Source organism: Balaenoptera acutorostrata, chromosome 1 (assembly GCF_949987535.1).
Source record: "Balaenoptera acutorostrata chromosome 1, mBalAcu1.1, whole genome shotgun sequence".
In the NCBI taxonomy this organism is placed as follows: Eukaryota; Metazoa; Chordata; class Mammalia; order Artiodactyla; family Balaenopteridae; genus Balaenoptera; species Balaenoptera acutorostrata.
Window position 1 is genome coordinate 96,442,315 of NC_080064.1, and position 18,538 is coordinate 96,460,852.

Sequence of the window (18,538 nt, forward strand, 5' to 3'; positions counted from 1 at the left end):
GATTTAAGCTGATGGCTGACCATCATTGGTAGTAATAAAGGGCTTTTGGTCATATTTTCTGGTGACTTGGTGACGGGTTTTGCTCAAAGTAGTGTTCTCCCCATTGTTTACTAATAAGTATTTATCTTTTTTTTTTTCTGACATAGTAATGTCCTCATAAGATGATGTTTATTTTGCATTTACTTCTTTGAGCTCCTATTAATTGCATCATGTTTGTCCAATAATTTGTTTATTTATTAACAAAAGATTACAGATTGGAAAGGGCAAAGATTAATGTATATATTTAGGTTTGGTTTTTATCTTTTTTTTTTAAGAAATTGGGCTTAGTGTGAATCATCAGTGTTTTGGGATTGCAGACATTTTCTTGTGATCACCTGGCCTTATAACCTGAGTAGTCATTTGGAATGTACTGAAAATATAATTGGGGTTGATTGAATTTTTTAAAAAAATTATCATTGTGTCTTCTATAACCTTGATATTAAAATACTGCTATGTGTCCAATTTTATGTGTTTACAGTAATTAACTAAAAATCATTTATGTGTCTAGTTGAAACTCTTCCAAAAGGTTATTAATTTTACTAATGGATTAAAAGTACAATATATTTTAAATTGTTTTATAGGAGGGAAAATTAACATTATTTGTAGACTCTGGGCTTCAGTTTGAGGAAAAATAAAACCAAGTAATAGGGAGAAAAATACTAATTCTTTATAATGAACATATATAAGACTTTTCTCCTTTAGTTGGACATACTTATATTCTTAAATATAAATAAGTAATCTTGTTGAAATAGGATTTTTGATTCATTAACTGCTTTGCAGGGAAAAAAGGTAACCAAGATTAGAGCTGTTGCATAAAAGAATCTTCCTTTTGTTCTTGAAATTTTTAAGCAACTGTTTCATCCTCTATTAAATTATTGTAATCACTAAGGACTGTAATTTCAGAACAGCAGTTTTAATGATTAGCATAGTCACTGGCATAATTCAGATTGGCTCCATGTTAATCTAAAAATAGATCCCCTTTCTAGTTTATCACCCCCTTCCCCCAGGAAAATATTCAGTATTCAACTTCTTTCTGATTTATCACGGGCTGCCAAACCTTAAGACACTAAGAGGCTGCCTGTGCAGTAATGATTATATCTGTAGTGCTTCATGTAGAGACGGTTGGAAACTACTGTTGAACTACAAACTTTCAGCCTATCTCATAAGTAGACTCATACACTTGGTCCTTTCTCACCGTTAAACATCAATGCTAAGATGAAGGCTTGAAATATTCAAATCCCTTTCTTCTAGGTTACATTTTGTTTTAGTATTTATCTAATTTGAAATTTCATATATGGTGTTTATTAGTGTTTTGTTTATCCAGAGAACATATTCTTTGAAGTCCTTTTAGCTTTATGTGATGGATAAAAATATAAATGCTCTTCACCAAAAAAGGAAGTTTATATATAGTTGTTTAGAATGTTGAGCTTTTAGGTGTAAACCTTGGAAAAAAAGAAAAGGAATTCTTATTTTATATTACCAAAATTGTTTTTGGATTATACAAACTTTGAAATAGTTGCATTCATTGTTTTACCTTTTTAATGTCCACAGCTCTAGACCTGAATTTCTTGTTTTCTAATCTGCCAAGAATAAATATGAGAGTTTAAAATCAATAGTGCTTTTACTTTGCATGTATTTGCTGTTTCTCAGAATGACCCATGAGGTTTAATTTCAAATATACATGGGAACCCTTCTGACTGGTGATGTGCCTTTAAGATACAGATTTACTTGGAATCTAGAACCATTATTCTCATCTATTCATTGAATTTATTCTATTTATTTAGCTGATCAGTAGTCACAGTTTATTAGAAAGTTTTTATAATGAAATATGTATTCATTTAACAGTTACACTGTTAGTTACACTTGTTTTTTAACCTAATTTGGCCTAATATCTTACAGACATATTTATTGTTGCAGACTTAAAGGTTAGCAATAAATTGAGATGTAACCTTAATTGGAGCACATACTTTAGGATTATATATTTGCTAAAGGAAAACTTTACTGATACAGTTTTATAGCATACTCTGTGGCAAATTCTCATTTCTCCAGAATGATAGAGAATAGAATCATCTGCTTTACTATGTACTATGATTGTTTATTTTATTAATTTCAGATTGTGTAAAGTAATTTACATTTGATATATATAATTATCAGTTAACACGAAAACTATGTCCAACACTATAGATAGATATAGATAGATACACACATGCGTATAATCTTGAGTTCACAGTATTATGTGACAGTTTGATTATATTATTGGTTTAGAAATTTAGTATGTTGAGTAAAGAATCAGACCTTTTATGCATTGCTTTATTTTTTTTTTCTCCCATTGCAATTTCTCCTTAATTTTGCCACTGACTCATCACAGTTTGTTTGTTTGTTTTTTTAATTAATTTATTTATTTATTTATGGCTGTGTTGGGTCTTCGTTTCCGTGCAAGGGCTTTCTCTAGTTGCGGCGAGCAGGGGCCACTCTTCATCGCGGTGCACGGGCCTCTCACTGTTGTGGCCTCTCTTGTTGCGGAGCACAGGCTCCAGACGCGCAGGCTCAGTAGCTGTGGCTCACGGGCCTAGCTGCTCCGCGGCATGTGGGATCTTCCCAGACCAGGGCTCGAACCCGTGTCCCCTGCATTGGCAGGCAGATTCTCAACCACTGCGCCACCAGGGAAGCCCCCCCAGTTTTTAACATTGGAATCTCATTGGTACTTTAAAATTTTTTAGTTTTAAAGATGTGCAAAATTAAGAATTAATCACTCATTCTACTTCCCCTCCTCGTCCTTCCCCATTTATCAAATTTTATCTGATATCAAATTTTCTCAAGTTATCTTTTTGTTTCTTTCAGCTATTATTTGTGAACATAGCACTTTACCAAGTACGAGTTTGATACAAATAGTCCTTTTTTTTTTTCCTCTTGAAGTATCACTCTTGAAATCCAATTTGTCAGTTACTGTGCGTATTGCTGCTGTTCCATCTGTCCTCAAAATTGGAAATCTTGTAAGCTCTCTGTCACTGCTTGACCTTTGCCTCTCACCTAGCCAGTGGGCATTGTTTTCATTTTTCTGTAGTTACTCTTAGCTAGATTACTTAATCAAGTACCCAGTCGTTCTTGATCCTGACTTCCCTTGCTTTAGGCACTGATTTCCCACGTCAGTCGTATATTCTAATGTCAAAATAATTTTTCTTGCCTTTGGCTCCTCAGCACCTGCTACACTAAAATCAAACTCTGAACTCTATGTTGGACTTTGCTTACTACACCCTTTGCTTTTTCTTACACTCTTCATATTCTTCTATGTAAACTTCCTGCTTTTACCTTCCTACTCCTGATTTTACATGTATCGTTCCTTATACCTGCCACCTTGTTTGCACTGTAGCTTCCAGATAAAATGTAATTAGAAATACATGTTTGGATTAGGTGACAAGCCATATTTAGACCATCTACAAATAAATTAGTGTCTGCTTACTGATACATAATTTGACAGAAAATAACCAGTTTACCTAGGGTAGTTACCTGAGTTTATAAGTGGATGTTTTGGCATCCTACTTTGCTACCCCCATTAGTACTATGATGTGTATTTGTTACTCTAACCTGTACCCTGAATTCTAATGTGAAAGAACTTTATTTTAAATGTGTTCTTCATTCTTCCTCAGTATTTATCCCAGTTCCAATTTATAAAGAGCTCCTGTATCTGATTTGAAACATTACAGCTGAAGGGATTTGGAGAATTTGAGCATTGTACCTTAGAGGGAATTATTAGGATAAGAGGAGTTTAAAGAATTTAGATTATCAAACCTGGAGGCAAGAAAAGTAAGTTATATTTATTATCTGATGGGTGTTACCACTTTATAGAGACACTTAAATGAAAGAATCAGGCCAAAAGTTATTGGTATTTAAGTTGCAGTCAGGCGTAGATAGTTTAGATTAATTGAAAGGACAAAAGATACACAGCTGACTCTTGAACAATGTGGAGGTTAGGGGTGCTGACCCCCTGGGCAGTGGGAAATCCGTGAATAATTTTACAGTTGTTCCCCCATATCCGTGGTTCCGCATCTGCAGTTTCAGCCATGTGGATTGTGTAGTACTGTAGTATCTATTTATTGAAAAAATTCCCCGTTTAAGTGGACCTTTGGAGTTCAAACCTATTCAAGGGTCAACTGTAATTGTAACTGTCTATCCCTTATTTTTCACAGTCACCTAGTTTGAAGATACTTTACTGCTAATCGAGTAAAGCAGGGCTGGGATTTATTGTTTCCTCTGATTGCATACCTTGGACAGTATCTAGAAGTCCACCTAGGTATATAACGGGAGTCTGCCTGTTTTGACCTCCTAATCAGGTAATTAGACATGAGGTGATCAGAGTTCTCTACTAGTTGATCTTTCTATATGCTTCTGTCAGTTTCTGGGATATGGAAAATAATTATTGCTTTCTCTTTATCTATGGTCAGACCAAAAGATGCCGTGAGCTAACAATTTTGTTAGCAGTGAGGTTTTTGGAGCATTGTTTGTTAAAACCTGGGAGATGCTATTAAGGGCATATGTGTTTCTTGCAAATTATTAGTTGTAAGTCTTAATGGAGGTTGGAGGTTAAACTTGATAACTTCTTAATATTCTTTCAAACCTATAATTTCCATTCCATTTCCTGGTCCTGTCATTAAATTTTATTATCTTAATTATTTTTAAATATTAAAAATAATTTAATATTTGTTGTAAATTTTATTAGTGTTGTCTAGTAATATGTAAACTATATGTTAAATATGAAGTGGGTTTGTTAACTCCAGGTGGAGCATGAATGAACACGTTAGTAAATTGGTTAGAGAGGTTTTTGCAACATGAATCATTGAATCAAGAATTGCTTGTTTGGGACTTCCCTGGTGACACAGTGGTTAAGAATCTGCCTGCCAATGCAGGGGACACAGGTTCGATTCCTGGTCCGGGAAGATCCCACATGCCACAGAGCAACTAAGCCCATGCACCACTGAGTCTGCCCTCTAAAGCCCACAAGCCACAACTGCTGAGCCCACGTGCTGCAACTACTGAAGCCTGCATGCCTAGAGCCCGTGCTCTGCAACAAGAGAAGCCACCACAGTGAGAAGCCCATGCACTGCAATGTATAGTAGCCCCCGCTCGCCACAACTAGAGAAAAGCCCATGTATGGCAACGAAGACCCAACACAGCCAAAAATGAAATTAAAATTAAAAAAAAAAAAAGTAAAAAAAAAAAAGAATTGCTTGTTTGTTCAGTGAATAATTGTAAGGTAAGAAATGCTACTTAGGGACTTCCCTGGTGGCACGGTGGTTAAGAATCCACCTGCCAATGCAGGGGACACAGGTTCTATCCCTGGTCCGGGAAGATCCCACATGGGCAGAGCAACTAAGCCCGTGTGCCACAGCTACTGAGCCTGTGCTCTAGAGCCCACGAGCCACAACTACTGAGCCCAAGTGCCACAACTACTGAGCCCGAGTGCCACAACTACTGAAGTACACATGCCTAGAGCCTGTGCTCTGAAGCAAGAGAAGCCCCTGAAATGAGAAGCCCGTGCACCACAACGAAGAGTAGCCCCCACTCTCCGCAACTAGAGAAAGCCCACACGCAGCAACGAAGACCCAATGACAAAGACCCAGCACAGCCAAAAATAAATGAATAAATTTATTTTTTTTAAAAATGCTACCTAATTGTTATAGAGATTGAAATTTAAGAGTGACTTTTGTTGGGGGGGGGATACTCTTCCTTTGAAGATAGTAAAGCCATATTATAAATTGTCTTTGGTAAAATGGTGAATTGTGTTCTCTGTTTCCATGCTTATTTAAAAAGTTTTTTTAGTGGTTCTGTATGCAGTCCTAATCAAGTAAGGTATTTTGCAGCTCCATTTATGTACATTTGTTAATTAAATGCTTACATTTTAATAAGTATGAAGTTAACATTTTTTTAACGATTGGTGAATTTGGGGATTTCATTATGATCTCATGGCTGGAAAAATATTTCAATTAAATTAAAATTTAACTTAATGCTAAGTTAAGTTAATTCTAATACCTCACCTTCTGGCCCGTAGTATAAATAACAACCTAAGCCTCAAAGTGGTAGTGGAAGACAGTTTAATTGACAGTGTAGGTGTTGTGTAATTTAGATGCACTTTGGAGCTATTGCTATGAATATCTACACTAATTCCCTTAATGTTTTCTATTAAGGAAAAAAAGTACAGTGGAATTCTGAACAAAAGGAAAAGAGAAGATTTGTTGGATTAATAACTGCTACCTACCTTTTCATCTTTTCTTAAGACACTGCTTCCTCTGTTGGCCAAGAGAGAGGATAAGAGGAATAATATTTTGTATTTCTTATGTGCCAAACTGGTATTAATATGAAAACCTCATTCCCTCTAGGAAGCTTGTCAGTGTTCCCAAGGCTAATCCTTTCCACCTTCCTCCTCCTGCTCTGTTCCGTACTAACCTCTCTCTAACTATACTTAATTAACAAAGCAGCAGGAGTGTATTATTTAGAGTCTAATTTATGTTATAGCTGAAATACTTAAAAGGATGTGGAAGAGGAATTAGGCTCTATTGCATGGCAGCAGAAGGGAGAAATGGGTAGAAATGGAAAGATTGCTCAAAGTGTGGAACAGCTGTCTAAACGTACTATTCAAAATTAAGATTAGCTGCCTTGTAAGCTTTCTGGGAGTGTTGTAGTAGTATGTTGGACTAACTGACCTATGGGGTTGTTTATAATGCTGGATTCCAGGAATGAATGAATGAATGAATAAATAAATAAATTTTATTTATATAAGCACATATATCTTAATTTTACCTTATTTGTCTCTCAACTGTTACCTTAAAGGTTATAGTTTACTTTCTTCTTTGATTCCATTGTTGACCCATTGGTTTTTTAGTAGCATGTGTTTAGTCTCCATGTAATCATTTTTTTCTTATTTCCTTTTCTGTGGTTGATTTCTAATTTCATGCCATTGTGGTCAGAAAAGATGCTTGAGATAATTTCTATACTCTTAAATTTGTTGAGGATTTTTTTTGTGCCCTAGTATGTGGTCACTCCTAGAGTATGTTCCATGTGCACTTGAAAAGAATGTGTATTCAAGTTTTTTTGGATGTAATATCCTGAAACTATCAGTTAAGTCTAACTGTTCTGTTGTATCATTGAGTATCTCTGTTGCCTTATTGATTCTGTGTCTGGAAGATCTGTCTATTGATGTGAGTGGGGTGTTAAAGTCTCCTACTATTATTGTATTCCTATCGATTTCTCCCTTTATGTCTGTTAGTATTTGCTTTATGTATTTGGGTGCTCCTATATTAGGTGCATATATGTTGACAAGTGTAAAATCCTCTTCTTGTATTGATCTTTTATCATTATATAGTGTCCTTCTTTATCTTTCTTTATGGCTTTGTTTTAAAGTCTATTTTGTCTGATATAAGTATTGTGACCCCCACTTTCTTGTAATTTCCATTTGCATGAAATATCTTTTCCATTCCCTCACTTTCAATCTATAAGTGTCCTTTGCCCTAAAGTGGGTCTCTTGTAGGCAGCACATTGTACACTCTTGTTTTTTTAATCCAGTCTGCCACTCTGTGTCTTTTGACTGGAGCATTTAGTCCATTGCCATTTAAGGTAATTATTGATAGATATGTATTTATTGCCATTTTAAACCTTGTTTTCCCGTTGATTTTATATTTCTTCTTTGTCCCTTTTTCTTTTTCCTTTTGTGTTTTGGTGATTTTCTTTTGTATTATACTTATGTTCTCTTCTTTTTGGTTTTTGTGAATCTGTTGTATGTTTTTGATTTGTGGTTACCCTGTTTTTCAAGTATGTTAACCCCTTCCTATATCTACTTGCCTTAGACTGGTAGTCATATAGGCTCAAACACATTCTAGGAGAAAAAAAATCTACATTTTCTTACTCTCCTCCCCCACATTTTATGATTTTTTTTTAAATATTTTATTTATTTATTTATTTATTTTATTTTTGGCTGTGTTGGGTCTTCGTTTCTGTGCAGGGGCTTTCTCCAGTTGCAGCAAGTGGGGGCCACTCTTCATCGCGGTGCATGGGCCTCTCACTGTCGCGGCCTCTCCCGTTGCAGAGCACAGGCTCCAGACGTGCAGGCTCAGTAATTGTGGCCCACGGGCCCAGCTGCTCTGCGGCATATGGGATCCTCCCAGACCAGGGCTCGAACCCGTGTCCCCTGCACTGGCAGGCAGACTCTCAACCACTGTGCACCAGGGAAGCCCACATTTCATGACTTTGATGTCCTCTTTCACATCTTCATGTTCATCCTTTTGCTGCTCATTGTGGTTATCATCACTTTCACAGAAAATTTTTTGATTTTTTTTTTAATCTGTGTACTGGCTTATTTAAGTGATTTATTTTCCAATTGTGATTTTCTCTTTCCTATAGATTCTTACTTCTTTTCTATTTAGAGAAGACCTTTTAATATTGCCTTTAGTTTAGGTTTAGTATTGCTGTATTCTTTTATTTTTGCTTGTCTGAGAAGTTCTTTATCTCTCCTTCTATTCTAAATGATAATCTTGCTGGGTAGAGTATCCTAGGTTGCAGATTTTTCCCTTTTAGGACTTTGACTATATCTTGCCACTCCCTTCTGGCCTGCAGTGCTTCTGTAGAGAAATTAGCTGATAGCCTTATGGGGGTTCCTTTGTAATTAACTCTTTGTTTATCTCTGCTGCCTTTAGAATCCTCTCTTTATTCTTAAATTTTGCAATTTTTATTATAATATGTCTTGGTGTAGGTCTGTTTGGGTTTATCTTGCATGGGACCCTCTGTGCTCCCTGTACCTGGATATCTGTTTCCTTCTTTAGGTTTGGAAAGTTTTCAACCGTAGTTTCTTCAAATACATTTTCAATCTTCTTTTCTCTTTCTTCCTCTTCTGGCATCCCTATTATGCGTAGGTTGGCATGCTTTATATTATCCCATAGGTCTCTTATATTGCTTTCATTTTTTTTTCATTTGACTTTCTGTCTGCTGTCCTGATTGGGTGATTTCCATTATTCTATCTTCCAGGTCACTTATTCATTCTTCTGCATTATTCAATCTGCTCTTCATTGCCTTTAGCTTAGCTTTCGTCTCTGCAAATGAGTTTTCTAATTTTTCTTGGTTCCTCTTTATAGTTTCTAGTTCCGTTTTACAATACTCTGCATTTCTGTTGATAGCCTTTCTTAATTCCTTCAGTATTTTCATTAGCTCCGTTTTGAAATCGGTGTCTATTAGACTGAAGAGGTCTGCTTCATTTTCTTCCAGGGGAATGCTCTTGGTTTTTTAACTGGGAGTGGTTCCTCTGCTTCTTCATTTTGCTTATATTTCTCTTACTCTGTGAGTTTAGGAGAAACAGTTACCTACTGCGGTCTTGGAGGGCTGTTTATATATGGGGTTGTCTCTGTGTTGCTTGTGTGGGTTTAATATATTTGGTGCGCGGGCTGTTTTAGTATGGATGTCTGTCGCCTCTTTCCTCAGCATGTGCTGGTTGTCATCCCGTTGATAGAGGGTGTGCCCATGCGGTGGCAGGTGCCCCGTCCTGGGGTGCTCGGTGGTGGCGGTGGCGGCTCAGGCACGCCCCTGGAGCACGCGATGGCAGCGGAGGCGGCTTGCAACCACTCTTGGATTTCGGGCAGGTGGTTGTGGAGACCTGTGACCACTCCTGGGGTCCGGGAGGGAGGAGGTGCAGACCCGTGACCACTTCTGGGGTCCGGGAGGGTAGAGGTGGGGACCCCCGACCACTCCTGGGTCCGGGAGGGCAGCAGGGGGGGGTCCCGCAACCACTCCTGTAGAGGTTATAGTTTATATATGATGGTCTGTTGTTTCTCTGTGGTATATCTGGATATTGATTCATTTTTATTTGTCCTGCTTAGGACTTAGTATGCTTCTTCAATCTGCTAATTAATGTCTGTCTTTGATTCTGAAAAATTCTCAGTGTTTATCACTGAAGATTCTGCCTTTTTCTGTTTTTCTTTTTGGTGCTCTAGTTAGACCTCTGTTAGAGCCTTTCGTTTTTGTCTTCCTTTTCTCTGAAATGCTCTTTAGTATTTTTCAGCTCTATCTATTTGTGTATGTCTGGGTAAACTCTTCAGATATTCTTCCAGTTCACTCATTCTGTCTTTAGTTTATCTGCTGTCCTGTTTAACCAGTAATTTGAGTTACTAGTTTCAATGTACATAGCAAAACTTTTAATAGTAGCAAAAAAAAATCTGAAAAACTACAAGCCAAATGCCCATCAACAGCAGAATGAAAAATACATTTGGTATACAATGAAATGTGATACAGCAATAAAACATGCAGATTGTAGTTATGTACGACAACAAGCGAGGTGAATCTCAGAAACATAATGTTGAACAAAACCATACAAAACTAAACAATATATAATTTAAACCTATACAGACAGTTGTGGCAGAGTTATAAAGAGAAGCAAGGAAATAATGAACACAATTCAGTTTAGAGATCACCTTAGATGGGTTAGGTTGCAGCACCTGGGGGACTTCAAAGGCAGTGCTAATGTTCTTTATCTTAAAGTGGGTGCTATTGTGTCATTCTACCATACACATATTTCCTAAATTTCTTTTGTACTTGCTCAGTGAAAACATTTAAAAATCCTTAAAGATTTTAAATAGGATGTGCATTGAGAACAAATGAATATAAGTGTAATATAATTATCAGCACAAACATCTTCTTTGAAGAAATATGTTTACAGAGTTTAGGATTGACTTGTTCACATGAATTATTGAAATTTCATTTTACTTAATAGCAGTTTTTAAAATCTTAATATCATAATTTTAAGATACTAATATACATATTCTTCTATGTTTGTAATAGAAAATATTACATAAAATTATTTATTTCAAACCAATTTTAAAAATTAAAGTACAGGTCTCAAATAAGTATCATATACTCACATCCTTATTTATAAGCCCTCTGACAATTAAGCCCTCTGCTGTTTTTCTCCCGTAATTGACATGACAGCAGTCTGTGAAGTTACCTGTGTGATTATATACAGCTTGGAAGTACTTTAGGTTATTCTTTGAAAATAAAACTTCAAGCAAAACATCTTGTATTCCTTTTGCAGAAATGTTGCTGAAGTGCTGCTGAAAGGGCCAGAGACGCAAGGATTTGGGACACATTTTGAACCTTTAAGCTGTCTGACATTGACCTCCTTTCATTATTAATAAAGAAGAAGCAGGAGCTTAGGATGTATTAACACCAACTCATTAATATACTAACCGGACAATGTTCTGCAACAACTCTACATTGTAGAACTGGATTGGCACAAAATAAAATAATTTCTTATTATACCCAGCTTATAATATGACTCGATGGAGGAAAATCTGATAAGCATGAGGGAAGACCATTCTTTTCATGTTCGTTACAGGTAAGACTACTGCTTTCTTAGTGGGTAATTTTTAATACTTATTTAAACGTGTATTTAACTCTGATCATTTCAGATTTAAATTTGAAAGTAGTAAAAATATACTAGCCATAGTTAGAATCTACTTTAAGCAGTGTTTTCTTTCTGTTGTGGTTGTTATAAGTTTTTATATTCTTTCTATAGGAAAATGGTAGTAGAGACCAATTATTTACTATAGTTTGTTTATTAATGTTCTGTGGAAGAGTTTATGAATAGTTACTTTAAATTTCGTTACTCTTTATATAATGCAAATATAAAAATGAAAGATATTTCTGAATCTCTGAGGGCAGAGGATGGATTTTGTAGTGTGGTTGGCTGAATGACCTAATTTTTCTGTTAAAATTTTTAGTGATCTTCTATAAATGAGCTTTCAAAAAATGGGTATTAATGTTGGAATGGGTGGGTACTTTCTAAACATGATAAACTAATAGTTTAATATTTAGTGGTAAAACTGGGGGCTTCCCTGGTGGCGCAGTGGTTAAGAATCCACCTGCCAATGCAGGGGACATGGATTCAAGCCCTGGTCCAGGAAGATCCCACCTGCCGCGGAGCAACTAAGCCCGTGCACCACACCTACTGAGCCTGTGCACCACAACCACTGAAGCCTGCACACCTAGAGCCCGTGCTCCACAACAAGAGAAGCCACCGCAGTGAGAAGCCCATGCGCTGCAACGAAGAGTAGCCCCCGCTCGCCGCAACTAGAGAAAGCCCGTGAGCAACAACGAAGACCCAACACGGCCAAAAAAAAAAAATTTAGTGGTAAAATATTAATGACATTTCTGATATATTTAGGAAGAAAGCAAGAATATCTGCATCATCATTATTTAACATTTATTTTGGAAGTTCTGGTCATTGTACTAAACTAAAATAAAGACAAACAAATATTAGAATGGAAGACAGTTATTAGTAAGGTGATTAGATATTAATAGATTCCTTATCAAAACTGTTTAAGTTATTGAATAATATTTTAAAAACATTAGAACTTATGGCTTTGAATTGTATTCAAATCCCTAATGAGTAAAGATGTTTGATACCAAATTTTGGATGTCTTAACACATGCATAGGAAATAGTGAGGAGATTTACTGTCCTTTGCTTTGGAGCAGATGGTCCGTGTTAGGGCATGGTGCCAAGGAAGTTTATATAGCTAAGCTGAGAGCATTTCTATTAAAAATTTAAAAGTTTCAAATAAAAGAAAATGGAAGACATTCACCATAATTAAAATGAGCTTTTAATAGAAATGCTCTCGCTCTACCCTCTGGGGCATAGTTCCAGGAACCTCTGTATCCAGTGTGAATTCTTGCCAGTTTTACCTCCTAAATGTTGCTCAGATTTATCCATCCATCTAGATCCTCCCCACCACTGCTACAGTTCAGTGTAGCAGTGAACTAAACCGTCTTCCCTCCAGACTCCCCTGCATTCTCCATTATCTCCACTTGGAATCTGTCTTTTAAATTTGCCTCTAGAGGGCTCTGTCTAAAAACACAGAGTTAACCATGCAACCTGTGCCTTAATCCCTTTGGTGGCTGCTAGTCACCTGTAGGGCAGAGCCACACTTAATAGAGCACACAAGAGCTTCCAGTGCCGGGCCTCTACCTAGTCCTTCACCCTCACTTCCTTCCAGTCCTCACCTTGCACTTTGAGCTCTGGCTCCCTGTGCATGACTCAGTGCCTTTGCTCATGCTACACCCTATGACTTGAATGCCCTTCCCACTTTCTTGGTTTAGCTAATTCTACTCACTATCTAAGATTCAGTTCAGAAATATTCCCCTCTTGGAAACCATTTCTCAACTCCATAGTTTGGCTATATGCCCTCTCTGTGCTCACATATCGTGTGCATATCTCTTTCTTAGCACCAACTGTATTAAAATTCAGTGTATCTGTTTATATGTTTGTCTCCTCCTCCCTGCCACTCCCTTCTTTTCTTTTTTTTTTTAAATTTTTATTTTTTGGCTGCATCGTGTGCCATGTGAGATCTCAGTTCCCCTGACCATGGATAGAACCCGCGCCCCCTGCAGTGGAAGTGCAGAGCTTTAATCACTGGACCACCAGGGAAGTCCCCGCCACTCCCTTCTTTGACCATTTCGCTCCCTTAGGGCAGCCATGATGCCTAGCCTGTGGTCTGGCTTGTAGTCCACATTTGATGGAATTGTCCATTGAACTTCACTGGACATAACCATCAGATGAACCTGGTAAGGTGTTTATCTGTCTTGCTAAACGTTTTCAAGAGTGGTTTTCTTCTTACTACTGTAACAATAATAGATAAGCAGGAGCGGATTGTACCGCTGCCTATAAGAAGGTCTTAGATTCATCCTTTTTTCATGGTATAGCATAGGTCAAACGTGGTTATACATTGGTATAGGACTTCACCAAAAGAAATTTAAAACTCAACTGTTTGTAGTAAGACTATACCAAACAAATCTCTGGTTTCATCAGTGCTGTAAGATCAGCATTCTATACACTGACTGGATTATTGTATAACTGCAGGTAATAGTTTGTATCCCTTGTGTTAGGAGTTACAGCCCAATATAGGTTATTTTTTTACTCTGGAAAACACTTAGCATGTAAAGTTTTATCCATCTGGTTCTTTCATTGAGGAGGTCCTCATCTATCTCTGGAGGAGCTTCTGTGGCACAATAAGTTTGTAATTTTGAAGTGGAATAATTCTTCAGACACTAAGAAACCTCCTGAGAGATATCAGAATGCTTTATGAAATAGTTTACAACTTACTTGTGGAGGCAGAGAGAAATGGAAACTGATAGTAAAATGGGATTTGTTTCTGAACTTTTAAAAAGCGTGCAATTGATTTTAAATAACTATCGTTAAATTTTTTAGGAATGATAATAGTACTGTGGTTATATATTTTTAAAAATTTATTTATTATTTATTTTTTGGCTGCGTTGGGTCCTCGTTGCTGAGCGCGGGCTTTCTGTAGTTGTGGCGAGCGGGAGCTACTCTTGGTTGCGGTGTGTGGGCTTCTCATTGCAGTGGCTTCTTGTTGCTGGAGCACGGGCTCTAGACTCACGGGCTTCAGTAGTTGTGGGACGCGGGCTCAGTAGTTGTGGCTCGCGGGCTCTAGAGCGCAGGCTCAGTAGTTGTGGCACATGGGCTTAGTTTCTCCGTAGCATGTGGAATCTTCCCAGACCAGAGATCGGACCCATGTCCCCTGCATTGGCAAGCAGATTCTTAACCACTGCGCCAGCAGGGAAGTCCTGATTATATTTTTTGAAAATGGCTCCTTATCTTTTAGAGTTACATACTAAAATATTTACTAATGAAATTATATGCATTCTGGAATATACTTCAAAAGAATCTGAAGTTGTAGAGTGAGGGTGGAAGTAAAGATGAAATATATATTGATAATGTATCATATATTGGTAATTGTTGATGTAGAAGGATGGATGTATCAGGTTCATCATACTAGTTTGTCTGGTTTTATATTTCTTTGAGAAATGTCCTTGTTCATACTTGTTACTGTGAATAACACATTTCAGTACTTTAATGTAAAAATTAGGTTATTGCACATATGTTGTAAAGGAATACAGTTTTGGTGTTGAATTCTTCAATTTTGATAGATAAATATAGTTGTTAATATTCTTTCTGAAGAGTAGTTTGAGGTAATGTGGAGTGGTGGAAAGAACACTGGATTTGGAGGCAAAGACAGGATTTCACTTCTCAGATTTGTCATCGTATGATCTTAAGCAGGTCACTGAGCATCAGTTTCCGCTTCTGTAATAATACCCATCTCAGAGCATCATTTTGATAATTAAATTTGATATAATATATAGTAGAATCACTTTAAAACTAAGTTACCAATCAAAATTTAAATTTAAATCAAGATGGTTTTGCACTTTCCCTTTAAAAAGTAAACTGGAATAATTAGATATATGTGGTAAATTGGATGGATGAAAATTGTTTATGGGGGCTAGGACTGGTAATGGAAAAGATCCACGCCCAAGCAGAACACAGAGAAGGTGGAGCTAAGGGCTGTAATGAGAGAGTGGACTGCCACAGAAGACAGCACAATGGAGAAGGTGCAGGGCACTCTTGCTTTGATCTTAAGTCCTGAATCCCATCATTTATTCTTAATTAGTATGTAAGCCCTTAGAAGGGAGAGTCAGATTTGGACAAAATTGGTTTTTAAATTTTTTTAAATGTTGTAGCGTCAAGATTTTAATCCTCTTTTGCTTTAATTGATATACTATAAACACAAGAAACCAAAAATAAGGCGGTAAAAAAAAAACGAGTTGTAGAAGAAAAGTAAAAAATAATAAAATACAAAAATTAAAATAAATTGAAATGATATGTTTGTGCAGAAGATGAGGAATTAAAGCTATAATGTTCAATCTGTTAACAAAAATGAAAACATTTCAGTCAAGGATAGTAATACTGTCTTTATAGTTATTAGAAATGTACTTTTTTGATTATGTAATTAAATAGGCCATTAGGAAGACTAAAAGAAACTTTGTATGTGGGATGTATTTTAATGGAGAGCTATTTTCCTGGCTTGTCTTCTACTCTGGGTATGTTCTTTGTTTTCAACCCAACTGGTAAACAAATGAAGTAATTCTATTCTATCATAGAGACAGAGAGGATATGAAATTACATTCTCTGTTACTATTTCACGATCTTCTAAAAAATTTATAAACCAACCTGCGTTGGCTGTTTTGCAATTAGGTATATTTGAGGTGTTGGAGATTTTGCCAGAATATTGACTTATTTTCCAATAAAATATACCAGAGCCATAATATATGTCAAAATAAACTCTAATAAGCTAGAGAGTTTTGAGCTTTATTTTGGGCATTCGTTACTGAAATGAGTTTTCTAAGGTAGGTTCTCCTGTAGCGCAGTCTCACCTCATGCACTTTAAGGACAGCTGTGTTGCCAGCAGGGTTCCAGGTGGCTATCACTGTTTCCAGTGAGAATTATGTAAAATACCTTTTTAAAAATTTGTAGCTCTTATGATACCATTCAGCCTTATAGCTAACTTTTGTTAGATTCAACAGCATTTGGATTGATGGTTCCATTGTAATGTTGTATAAGTTTAAGTCCAGAAGGTCAAATATTTGTGGTGAAGATATTTATTTGAAGAAAATGCTTCTCTGTTTTATATGGATATACTGTTATTAACTTCCAGTTTTTACATATGAATAGTGCTGACAAAAAATTAATCAATAGTCAATCTTAGAAAGAAAGGGAAAATTTTATTTGTGCCAACCTGACTGAGGATTATAACCTGGGAGAAAGTCTTTCAGAAAGCTTTAAGGACTGTTCTGTCTTTGAGAGGTCAGTGCACAGTCATAAAAGTCTTTGAGACAAAGGGTTTTACATCAAAGTAACATGTTGACAGTTTACATAGTCCAGCAAGGTGAGTAGTGGATTATTGTGACCCTTACAGGATTGAGAAAGGAATGTTGTGTCTTTACTGAGTTACCTGCTGGCTCCAGGAGGAATTGCTTTTTTTTATTTTACTTTTTGGCAAGTAGGCATTCCTGTGTCTTCTAAGGGGATCTAGTTAATGTATAATGCAGGTGCACAATGCACACTAAAGGGGAGAGGGTAGTGGCTCAAATGGCAAAGAAAATTTTATGTTAATTTTTTTTGTCCTGCCTTAAAAATAATTTTGTTTCATCAATAGCCTTATCTCTGATTTCCTGGCCAGCAACCTAATCGTCCTGAACTGATGGTTCTGGTGTGACTATTTCTCTCCCTCTCCCTCGGTGAAATCATGCGCCATCATTAGTATTCCATTGTATGGTGGCATGTGAGTTTTTTTAAACAATACTCTAGTGATGGGCATTTAAATTGTTGGTAGTATTTTGCTGCTGTGACCATCCTTTTACATATATCCTTTTGAATTTGTGTATGTGTAGCTTTAAGATAAATTCCTAGCAGTGAAATTGCTCAATATATAATTTTTTTCCATAATTGGTATCATGCTTAAATTAAAATTTGTTAATAGGAAAAAAAACAATGTATTTTATATGTAAAAATATCTTTTCCAATTTTTTTCCCTGTGATAATTCTTAGAAGTTCAGTGGTTTTAGTAGACAAATAAAGACAAGTAGTTCAGGTACTTCATCTAGCAAAAATAAAACCACATTTTTACATATTAATCTTTTGCTGACTCATTTCTCTTCACACATGCAATACACCAGTAACCTCATAAAACCTTAAACAAAAAACATCTTTTTTTTTAACTCTTTCATCTTCAAAAATACAGTTCCAAAGGGCAGTTGTCGCTTGTGAAAGACAAAAATAGGCTTTTTTAATTTGAAATGACCTATAAAGAAAAATAAATACAGCAATTTAAGGTTTCCAGTAAACTGATTTATATTTCCACGTGCTTTAGCTCTCCCCCCACCCCCTAGTCTAATGTTGAAGCAAAATGTTAAAAAGAGGTTAACTTGCATTATTTTACCTTGAGCCATAAGTGAGGGTAAAGTCACTAGTCTAACTGTGAACAAACAGTAGCCTTTGGCTAAATTACCTGAATTATTAAAAAAAGATACCTGGATGTAAAACTTAAAAATTACCTGTCAGAGATGACTACTTTCATCTGCTTATTCTGAGCCAGAAGTCTGCTTTGAACCTTTGTTAATTGGCTCTGTTAATCTTAGTCCAGACTTCTCATTTAGCTTCACCTGGTTCATTTTCCACTTTTACAATTCCATTTTAACTTATGACTCTAAGGAAACTTGAAGTTTTATAGACTAAAAGACAGCACCTGAAGAAACATATTAATTGACCTGCTACTAAAACTACAAAGTGTAATCATATTTGAATGAGTTTAGGGTGAGTGGTGGTTTAATTCATATTTCCTGTTAAAGCAGTGATACTCAACCCTGCCTTGTACATTGGAATTACTTGGGGGCTTTTAAACAATACTGGGGACGGACCTCACGGCCAAGGGAGCGGGACCCAGAGTTGAGTTTTAAAAAATGCTCCACGTGAGCTCTGCTGTTGTGCAGCCAGGATCAAGAACCACCATTATGGTAGAGTTGCTCAAAGCTAATTGTAGTAAGGAATAATTTAGTGCTGCTCCAAAAATTAAAATGCCTGATGAGCTAAATCAGAGTCTTCCTAAGGATGGTGTT

At 36.4% G+C, this 18,538-nt stretch overlaps 1 protein-coding gene across 3 annotated transcripts in view; it reads left to right on the top strand.

Annotated features, from left to right (window-relative positions):
• GPSM2 (G protein signaling modulator 2) overlaps positions 1–18,538 on the top strand; it is a 65,898-nt gene that overhangs the window by 3,128 nt on the left and 44,232 nt on the right. The window contains exon 2 of one of the 3 annotated variants that reach the window (XM_057545052.1): positions 11,105–11,407. The exons of 1 other annotated variant lie outside the window; for it this stretch is intronic. In XM_057545052.1, coding sequence (XP_057401035.1) covers positions 11,352–11,407 — 56 coding nt within the window. In that variant the 5' untranslated portion in view covers positions 11,105–11,351. The remainder of the gene's footprint in view (positions 1–11,104; positions 11,408–18,538) is intronic. One more of the 3 variants, XM_057545055.1, reaches the window with a different exon arrangement.